The 10842-nt window shown below is 47.6% G+C and overlaps 1 protein-coding gene across 1 annotated transcript in view; it reads left to right on the forward strand.

The window, feature by feature from the left end:
* The window catches only part of FAM124A (family with sequence similarity 124 member A), a 107281-nt gene extending 99308 nt beyond the window's left edge, over positions 1–7973 (forward strand). Inside the window, exon 4 of the mRNA XM_004433677.3 lies at positions 4430–7973. Coding sequence (XP_004433734.3) covers positions 4430–5236 — 807 coding nt within the window. The 3' untranslated portion in view covers positions 5237–7973. The remainder of the gene's footprint in view (positions 1–4429) is intronic.
* Positions 7974–10842: the final 2869 nt, after the last annotated feature.

The following is a 10842-nucleotide window of genomic DNA, read 5'->3' on the forward strand; positions in this document are numbered from 1 at the left end:
TTCAAGGAGAAAGAAGGGAAGGCGACGCTGAAGCACGTTGCTGCTGTCACTGGGAGAAGCCACGGAGGGCAGCCCTGAGAGCCGAGAGCCAGGAGTGGGAGGAGGCTTCCGTGGGAGGAGGGCACAGGGTGTTGTTTCACTCTGGAAAGGTCCACTGGGGAAGAGTGTCCTGAAACATCTACAGTGATTCATTCTTATAGCCTCTAGTGTTCCAGGTCAAGTCAGACAAGCAGACAAAAGAGGCCAGAAACAACCACCCCTGGGAAAGGGCACAGAAAGAAGCTCCATCCTTTGTATATGCGAGTTGTCTTTAAAACAGACAAGACTCCGCTTTTGGAAGCTGACTTCTCTGCCTCCAGGCAGAGCTGGAGAATACCACCAGATCTGCTGCAGGTGCATCCCCGTGCGCACCAGCCCAGGGCCCAACTCGGGAGCTGGGGGTGCGGAGGCTCCCCAGCTACCCTCCTTCAACTCCCCGCCCCAGAATCCTGCCATTGTCGTCAGCCACGCTGTGCCAGCCGGAATCCTGCCTGCCTAGCAAGCACCTCCACAGTGCACGTGGGCACCCCTCTGGTGAAGAAAAACTGGGTGTCATCTCTCTTCAAAGCAGCAGAATTTAGGGTGTATCTAGACTCCTACCTTCATGATGCAGTAGAAGTAAGACAGAGCTCAGGTAGGTTTCTGTTAAACAAGCACAGTGATGAAAATCTCTGCAAAACCACCAAGTATTTGTCCTCTGCCAGTTCCTGATTTTAAGTCAAATTTAACGCCACTCTGTCTCTGACAGTGGAAAGATTCACATGTCCCCTAGCAGTCCCTTGCATGGGAACCTTGGCGTGTTGCTTCTCATAAGGCAGTACTCCCAGAGGCTTCAGGCGGATTCAGACTGCACACGTGCTCACCAAGAGCATGCTCCTCGAATAAGACTTTGAAGATGGAAGTTACAGGATGGTGCATACTTACAAGTAAGAAAATGACATTGGGACCCCCAGAGGAACTGGCCCTTGGGAAAAATAAGATAGACATTTTAATTAATAAACATTGTCTCCTCCTGGAAGCAGCCACCATACCCAAGAACTTCCTTCTCTAAATAGTCTTATGACTCATTTTCTCTTATTTAGCCAAACTCAAACAATTGAGAAAATTGGTTTGTCTCTCCCACAGCTGCCCAGCTGTGACCCCCCTCAGGCATGTGTGGGCCTTCTGAGGCTGCTGCCCACATCCCGAAGGGGTGACCCTTCACTCGTACTTAAGCTCCTTTATGTGTCAGGCACTGGGCAGGGCATGTGCTGAGCAAGATCTCCCTCAGGGGGCACAGAGCCTTGCAGAGACGATAAATCATTTCCTGGAGCAGTACTGGGAGTCAGAAGGGTGGGGTTGGGCGTCTAGGGGGTGCTGGAGCACTGAGCAGCAGGCCCTGGTGAGTGGATCATTCCCCAGGAGGAACCAGCTCGGCTCAGAACCTTCCTGGCCGTGTTCAGCTAGGTCCTCCCCGCGCGTCAAATCTGGAGCTGCTCCAGCTGAAGTGTCATGGTGAGAACGGCCTTGTGGAGCGTGATCTTTGGAAGAATCATGCCTTACCCAGTTACAACCCATACTAAAAACATTTTGCATCATATTCTTTAAGGATCTATAATTCAGACCATCAGAAATCTCTTTAATTGCTGCTCTTTACCTTGAGCTCCTGAAGTCACCCTTGGCAGAATGACTCAGGAATTTCAATATGGTGTTCAGAGCCTGAAGGGGAGGAATAGGATCAGCACGTCATGGGGACAAACACACACACACACACCTCCCACACACAGAATGTAGAGACTGAGGATTAAGGAGATCAGGAAGGCTGGACAGAGAATCCATAGAAAATCCTGAATATCTGAATCGGTGATTGAAAGGAAACTCATGCAAGCAACTGAAAATGTGGCTCATTGTCCCGAATCTTACAAAGTGAAAGACTCTTCTAAATGGTCTTCCTGCCACCAGTCTTGAGCCCCGTCCAGTCCTTTCTCCTTCACTCCACTGCCACAAATCTGGCCGTGCCACCATCTTGCTTTCAAGCCTTCAGGTTTTGAAGTGCAGGTGCCTTATATTTGCATGGGATTCGTGGCCCGCTGCGACGAGACTCCTCTCACTTCTCAGGGCTCACCGCCTGCTTCAGTTCCTGCCTCCAGCCTCTGCTCCGGCTGCTTCTGTGTCTGAATGCCCTTCCAGGCCACACCCACTGCCCCCCAGTGGGCAGACACCTCTTCCACTTCCAAGATTTTGTTTAAGCATGACTTCCCAAGGCAAGGTTTTCTTACCTTTCCCCCACACTGTCTCACCCTTCTGTAAAATCAACCACTCCCTCCTTTGTGCCCCAACATGCCCCATATAGTGCCACTCACTTTATCATCATGGCTCACTTCATTATATTTAAGAGTTGTATTGTTAATTGTTGGGTGCTAAGACCATGTCTTATTCAAAATTATCTGTGCCTGGCCCTCCAGACCTTTTTCACGTCAAAGAGCACATGGAAAATGATAGTGATAATATTTATGTGGTGCAAGAGGCTGCTGGGGAAAGAGATCAATATCTTGGCACACCTTTAATAATCCATTCAAGGTTGAAACACACCAGTTGAGAAGCTCTGCATTAAAGACCCTCAGTTAATGTTAGTGGAAAGAATTAGTCAATCAGTCTGTTTATAAGATTAAGAGATAGCTGGAATTAGGCAAATAAAGATCTTAGAAATCAGTGAAAGGAATGGTCATATAGAAAAAATATAATTAAGATGGAATATGACCCCAGCAGAAGGATAATAAGTATGTGGATTTCTTACCCAGGTGGTCAAGGTCTCCTTGACCAAGATGGCACTAGACTCCATTCCCAACTTGACCTTCCATCACTGCTTTTCATGCACCTCGACTCTAATCAAGCCAAACTGCCCACTGTCCCCTGTAAGTCCCTTGCTTATCTGCCAATAGGCAGCCTCTGTTTTATGTTGGCCTCTCTCTCCAACATAGCCCCCTCTCTGGCCATGCCATCCATTAGGAGGACAGGAGCCCCTCTCTAAGGCTTACCTGTAGGGCCACCTCCACTGAAGACTCCTCTGCTCCCACTGGGTGGGCGTATATTTGCATGTGCTCTATTATTTTGTCTGTCATCGCATTCTCTTGTTGGAGTTATTTCTTTTTGTTTCCTATCCTTTCAATGAAATGTAAGTTTCATGTGGTCGAAGACTGAGTCCTCCTCATCGTAGTTTCCCTTCTTTTACCTGTAATAGGTACACAATAAATGTATATTACATTGAACTAAATTTCCCAAGTGGCTGTGGGAAAACCAGGTTCCTGTTTAACAGAGAGGCAGGAGTGTTTATTGTCTAGGGAAGGGCCAGTGTCTCTCATAGCCTGCTAGGAGCCAGGAAATATCCCTTATAGGAAACCACATTAAGAACCCTCTTCTTATTTCAGGGGTTCATAAATCAGATGATCCTATACTAAACAGAGCCAGACCCACCGTCCCCAAATCCATTATTTAGTTGAAACTTTGCTTAGTAAGGTTGGCCTGTCAGGTTGGGCACTGAGCCAGACTAGAGGGAGAATCTGAGAGAAGCAGACCCAGGTGGGAAATGTGCATTGGAAGAGAGGCCCCCAGTTTTGTGCAACACAAACAGGTTCCTGGTGAGCTGCAGTGAGGGTAGGGGCGAACAGGAGGACAGGAGTGATGTCTGAAAGGGGAAACTCCTTGTCCATGCCCCCTAGAGCATCCGAGGGGTTAGTCAGTAGTCAGCAGCTCCCTTTCCTGTACAGTTTCTGAAAGGCAAAATATATAGAGGAGTCAGTGCTTCCTAATAGCAAGTAAATAAATGCTAATCTCCTGATAGCCCCGCGCTCATAGAAGATTTACTGCCCTAAACATGGGCCACCCCTAGGATGTGTCCTGGCAATCACACGTGTACTGGAATCAAGTCCCATGTTGATCTGATCTGAGATAGTCTGCATATCCCATCCTGATCACTTCCATCCTCTCATCAGTGGTGCTCTGGTTGGGGGGGAACAAATCCTTCAAGCATTCTTTTTGCATTTATTGGTGATTCTTATCTCCTCTATCATGCTCAGCCAGGCCTTCATTCTTGTGGCTAATCTCTTGGACACCCTACCATGTATACTTGAAGAAGTATTATTCCCTGTTGTGACAAGGGGCTGCATCTCCTTCTAGGTCCAGAGATGTCTCAGACTGAGAAGTCTGATCCGTGCTCCCCAAAGCTCTGCTACCGCTGTCTTTGCTTTCGAGTTTGGAGAATGAAATTTCTGGTAAAGCTTTATTGCCACAACATTGCTGGAAGTTTCCAATTATCAAACAATGTGTTTCATGATGTGTTTAACAATGGATCTCTGTCCCCAGGTGACCCCTCAGTCCTGCACTAACGTGATATGTCCTCTTTCCCCTACAGGCACAAAGGGTACACAAGAAGTGTCCCAAACCCAGCAGAGCTCACCACTCCTCAGAGCACAAACCTCATTCCATGCCTTCCTCGAGTGCCACTGCACTGAGCTGTACACCCGGCAGCAGCCAGCAGCCTCTGCTGGACAGTTCACACCTGGGGCTCAGGCAGACGGGCCCGCCTACTGGGCACCAGCAGGAATTTGCCAGACGAGCCAGCATCCCTCCCAGCCTTCCCTGGTCTTTCCAGAGAAGCAAGTCCTTGTTTTGCTTGCCCACAGGAGACCCCTCCCCAGCCTCTTCAGGTGTACCACAGTGGTTTTCAAGCACAGGTGCCCCAGGGCACAGGGCATCGGAGTGGAGGCACGGCCACCTCTTCTCCATCGATGACTTAGAAGGGGCCCAGGAGACGGACGTGGACACAGGCCTGCGGCTGTCCTCCTCGGATCTCTCTGTGGTCTCTGCATATTCTGCACCCAGTAGGTTCTGCAGCACTGTGGAAACATCCCTCCCCTCCGAAAGATGCAGCAGCCCCTGGTCAAAGCACAAAGATTCCAGAGAAGGACCACTGCCCACGGGGAGTGAGGTGACCACGGAGACCTCCTGGGCTTCCCTCCCTTTCTCCACCAAAGGGCCTCCCAGCTCCTCAGGAACAGCTGTTGCTGCTTCCCCAGCTTCTGGTGCCTCCTCACTCACAGAGTCACCCCCAGAGCTCCCTCGTGAGGCTCCCAACGCCAAGCAGATGGGCAGAGACGTCCCACCACCCCCAGCACTGGCTGGACCCGGGAACAATGACATGGAGGAATTCTACATCTGAACAGCCTCTACTCTTGTTTTTCAAGCACGTAAACTCAGACACACAGGCTCAGGCCCCACTGTCCTTCTGGGGTCTGAACGCCACCCGGCTTCTCAGCCCCACCGCCCCGGTCTGTCTGGGATCTAATTATCTGTTTCACAGGAATCGTTAGCACAGTTGCCATACCACCGATTCTTACTGAGAGGTGGTATATTCTAGGGACTCGGTAGAAAAATACTGGCATTTTTATGCAAATAAATTCTCAACAAACTTAAGTCGTAAAATATATTTTTCAAATACTCAGTTCCATTTGAGATATGGGTTAGTGCACTTGTACAATTTAAATGCTTCATATAATTATTTGAAGTGAAAGGAAAACCTAGTCAGCCAGAGCTGATTTGGCAATTTTTCATGCTGTGAAAGAGAAACAATTACAGCTAAAATGTTGAATGTGAGAAAGATATTAAGTGACTTGTGTGAGAGATTAGTGCACAAAAACATAACGTGCACCTCGTGGATTCTCCATGTACATTTACATTACCAGGGAACAGTGGCCCTAAGAATTTCCAAGTACGGCTTACAGGAAAAAAAGTCTGCTTGATAAGACAGTAAACATATATCAGACTACAGTAATACCGCCCTTGGAAACCAGGCAACATCTGAAAATCTGGATTTACACATAAGTGGCTGATAGGCTAAATCCTTATAAAGCCTGAGTAACAGACTCTTGGTGCATTTGAAATATGATTTGAGTTACAAAAATACACCTTTCAACAACACATTTACTGTCACAAGTGCGGTCTGCAGAAGACCACTCCACTACCTGGATTTATTTGGATTTCTGAGGAAGAATCGTTCATTGGAGTTACAGAATGATAGGTTGTTAGACATAGTGGGTAGTCTTAAGATCCTTCAGTTTTAAAAACCACAACCTAAGGGCTGTGTGTGTGCGCGTGCATGTGTGTGCATGTATGTCATATTTTATACTGCTTTCTCCAGTAAACATGCATCATATACACCCTGTCTTTTTCATTTTTAAATAATTTGTAACATTTTAACTAGCATTTCGATTGCACAGGTTAATAATTGCCACCTCTTCTCCGAATGGAAAGCTTTACACATCATGCTGTCCTGAACAAACACTGTTGTGTTGCTAGCCTTCCGTGAGTGCATAGGAGCCTTAATTAGGGCTAGAGTTCTAGCCCCGCCTTGGCTTTTCCTGCCTGTTGTCTGCTTCTGTCACAGTGTGAATGGTATTTAAGTCTCACCTCTCTCCCACTCCAGTAAGGGTATGTTTACAGTTCCAACTTCAGCAACGCCACGTGCTGGCACTGGGGGCAATGCCGAGCTGTCCCTGGATGCTATTTACCTTTGGGAAAGAAGAGCATGCATTTGCCTTGCTCATTTCCCAGTCTGGTGCTCCTTGCCTAAATTACTCATGGCCCAGTTTTCACCTCTCTGGAAGTGCCCACACCAGCCCAGATACAGCCTCAGAATCCTTTTCAACACAGCCCTCTAGGCAGCCATTACCAATCATCAGACTTGAGCTGAAGCCTCGAGTCTTTGCCATCCCTGTAATGAACGCCTTAGATCCTGCCCCAAACATCCTGGATATTCCAGGACTCTGAATTATAATATTCTGCGCTGATTTAAGTAAGTAAAAACATGGTCTCGTATCATTCTAGACCAAGAGTGAGCAAACTTTTTCTGAAAAGGGCTAGATAATAAATATTTTAGGCTTTGCCAGCCAATATGGTCTCTGTCGCAACTACTCAACTCTGCCATTATAGCGTGAGAGCAGCCATGGGCGATATGTGAATGAATGGGAGTGGCTGAGTTCCAATAAAACTTTATTTACAAGAACAGGTGGAGGGCCAGATTAGGCCCAGGGTCATAGTTTGCCAACCCTTGTGCCAGACTGAGGCTGATTCAAGATCTCAGCCACAGTCTACAATAAAGAATCTAAGTCTGCAGCCCTCAACTGCTGTGGTGCATGAGGCCAAGAAAGTGGGCTCCTCAGGTCATACCAATGACTACAAAACTACAGGGCTCAGGGCAGTGAGGGGCTTCTTTCTGCAGAGACAATTCCCAGAAAGCCCCTAGCTGTCCACCTCCTGCCTGGAAATGTGACTCCCAGTCAGTAGCTGATGATGAAAAGCAGCATGCTCACATTAGGGAGGAGCAGAAAAATAATTCAGAGGTGATGATGCAGCCTCCAAGGAATGGAGCAAGCTCATGGTTAGCACAAGTCAACGAGGCACAAACAAGTGGACCAACTGCCAAGTGATGGCTCCTCCTGCCATTACCCTTAATCCATACCCTTAGTTTGGTATCTTCACATGCACCCCTAGGATTGCTTTAGAGCCCAACTCTAATGCTCTCTGTCCCACCCTTTCTCAGTGACCCACCCTCAGCACAGTCCTGTCTACCAAACTGAGCGAACCCAAGCACATCAGCAACACCATTCAAAAGCAGAAGATGCAAGATGACCCCATAACACGGGGGGAGAAGGGAAGGGAAGCCCACTACAAACCACATTCAGGCCGTCCCCTCCCCTCATGCTATGGTCAGAAACGGCAGTCACTGTGGAGAAGGATCACAGAGACACTGTCGACAAAGCACTACCTTCCATTTCTGGCCATATACTAGCATTTCCCTCAACCAGGAGGGCTCCTGAGGCCCACTGGTGGATCCCGACTCTTGTGGACCATTAGTGTTGTGATAGATGCTGGCATACTACAGGTGCTCAATAAATTCGTTCAACTAAAAAACATTGAGGTCGTCTCATAAATTATTTCTCTCCTGGATTAGGCTCTGTGATGTAGGAAAGCTAGATTTTAGCTCTAGTTTTTTGTCATTTATTGGAACCCAGCCTCTTGTCTCCTTGACCTTGCGCTTCCCCCCGCCACTGACCTGTTGGTAAGTGCCCTGCTCTAGTTCACAGCCCATCCCTTATTTGCCTCTTTTCCAAATAAGACTCCCCAAATTGCCGCTCACGGTCCCACTGTGACCTACCCTCAACAACACCTAGTATCTGCTTTAATGATCAAATATTTCTCCATCTGTCCCTCACTGACCTGCTGAGCCCTACAGAAATCATTTTGGGTCACCCCAGCCGGGTCACCTGTGGGGGCGGGGTGGTGAGCCACTTAGGAGATTTTTGTGATGGTGGGAGGGCTGATGTGTGGTTGGACAAAAGGGGTTGTAGTTAGGGTGCTTCTTGAGCCCTGAGCCTGAGGGCAGGAGGCACAGTCACATGGAAGTCAGTTGGACTGCAGTGTCTATCATGTCCCAAGTGAGACCAAATGCTTACCTTTATCGGGAAGACCCTTGAGCCTGCGGCTGATACCTTCAGCTGCAAGGAAATCAGGAGAAATGCAGGTATCTTCCTATTCCCCTCCCTGGCTTTCTGCAGATGAACAAAGTCTCCAATCCACAGGTAAGAGGCACCTGAGTAGACACATAGAATTCCTGGAAGAGATTTTTAAGGGCAAATAAAACTAACTGTGGAGAGCTTCTCCCTCCGCTTACCATCAGAACGATGTCAATGACCAGTTCTGGCCAGTGATCCCAAGTCTGAATTTCAGGAGAGCAGTGAGACTAGCTGACTAGTCACCTTCCCCCTCACCGCCCAGTGCCACGTTGCTCCATGTGTCTGATCTGGACATAAATGCCCCCTTGATTTGTAGGATTCTGCTGCTCTTTAATTCTCTGGAAATACAATTGATCAGATACTGCAGAGGCTTGAGAAAATAACATGAGAAATCGACATGAATAAAAATGGATTCTCTTTTGTCACGCTTAATTATTATAACAAAGGGATTCATGAGGGGTCAAGAGCCTGAATTTAAAGATTTTATATAATTATATTCTTCCAACTTCTACTGATGGCTTTTTTCTAATCTTGGGCATAGAGGTCTTGATACAAAATGGCTTTAAATGACATAATTTCTCTAAATGAATAATGGAGGCAAAGGTGAATGACAGCGTCTGCTTACTTGGGTCTTTTTAACACAGTTTCTATTTTAGAGGTGTGATAACCATTGTCCAGTGACATGCCCAATATCAGGAGCAATATATTCATTTCACATGGAAGTCACCAGAACATTTGGTGAAGCTGAAAAGGTCCCTTCCCCGGGCCCCTCTGACATGCTCCCTAAACTCTCTGTTTGTGATGAGGGTCCCACCTCCAGTTGCCTCGGATGGGGTAGAAAAATGGAGCCGCTTCCATGGATGAGGCACATCCCCCACCTGGCCTAGTCTGGTTGGGAGTTGCCCCACCCCATTTGAAACATTGATCTTTTAAGTTGAGCATCTGAAAGAAGCCAGCCAGGCTCCCTTAGGTCAGCTTTGCCCAGGCCCTAGAACTAAACCCAGAGCATTTTGTACAGGAAGCAACTCCAAATGCGTGTGGCACGGCCCAAGAAATGGCCGGAAGAACAGAAACACTTTCAGGCCAAATCGCCTCGCTCAAGATGACTGTGGGGAAGCTTTGGCGCCACCTAGTGGCTGCCGTGCCCAGGAGGGTCAGCGACTGCCCTTTTCATTGAAGAAGACTCCACCGGGATGAACAAGAGGGAGGCACTCACTTTCATTTATCATTCTGCATTTAATTATTTTATTTCTACAAGATATTGAGGCAACTGAAATTAAACTCACATAAGACAATGCAAATAGAAATAGCAAATCAAGGCTAAGGAAAAAAAAAGTCTATAAACATGCCAACCATACAGAAAAATATAACTGCTGTGGATGAATTTCCCACAAGCCAAAGCAAAAAGGGAAACATGAGTAGCTTAGTAGTTCTCATTTATGATTAGAGACTCTAGCGACGTTGTCTTATGTCATTGTAATTTAAGTTGCCTCAATGCCGTTCCCCAATGGAAACCAAATTTTTCTTAGCACAGATTTCTAAAATCGCTTTCTTAGAAGTGAATATTCATAAGAGATTTTTCTCTGTAGGGTTACTAATTTGGTCCAAGTTGGTAGTTTTCTTGATTGAAGGATGGCATTTACAAGACCTGGAGGAGTGGAGACAGCCTGGCGCTGTGGATGAGCCTCCCTAGACGTCTCCAGCTGCACTGTGGGGAGAGGGAAACTTGGCCCTGGGCAGAAAGTCTGGAGGCTGGCTTCCTCAAGACTCTTGAGGCCAAATCTGGAGAGTGTGGCAAGTGGAGGGCAGGTAGTGAGGCTGACAGCCTACTGGGGAACTAGAGGCTCCTACCCACAGCTCTAGCGTATGTGGAGAGTCTCCACATCTCCTGGAGCCCCCTCTGCTCCTCATCCATGCTCGGCAGTTCCAAGGTCCCTCCAGTTCTCTAACCTCCCCGCTTAAAAGAGGCTTCCGGCACTTTGAAGCCCTTCCAGGTAAGTTATAAGTCCCCTCAGCCCACGCTCCTGAAAATTCCTGAAAATTGATAGGAATTTGGGTCCCTGCACCTTTTTCTTCATGGTTCTGAGTGGACTTGCTTTTCATTCAACAAGCATTTACTAAGTCCCACTATGTGTCAGGCCGTGGGCTACATGCTGGGCACCTAGGATTGAATGGGAGAGACATCATCGCTCCCTCATGGAACTAACCTCCTACTGCCATCATTACTATTCACCGTTTACCTCTGGATCTTATA

Source organism: Ceratotherium simum, chromosome 10 (genome assembly GCF_057802395.1).
Source record: "Ceratotherium simum simum isolate JZ-2026a chromosome 10, ASM5780239v1, whole genome shotgun sequence".
NCBI classification, from domain to species: domain Eukaryota; kingdom Metazoa; phylum Chordata; class Mammalia; order Perissodactyla; family Rhinocerotidae; genus Ceratotherium; species Ceratotherium simum.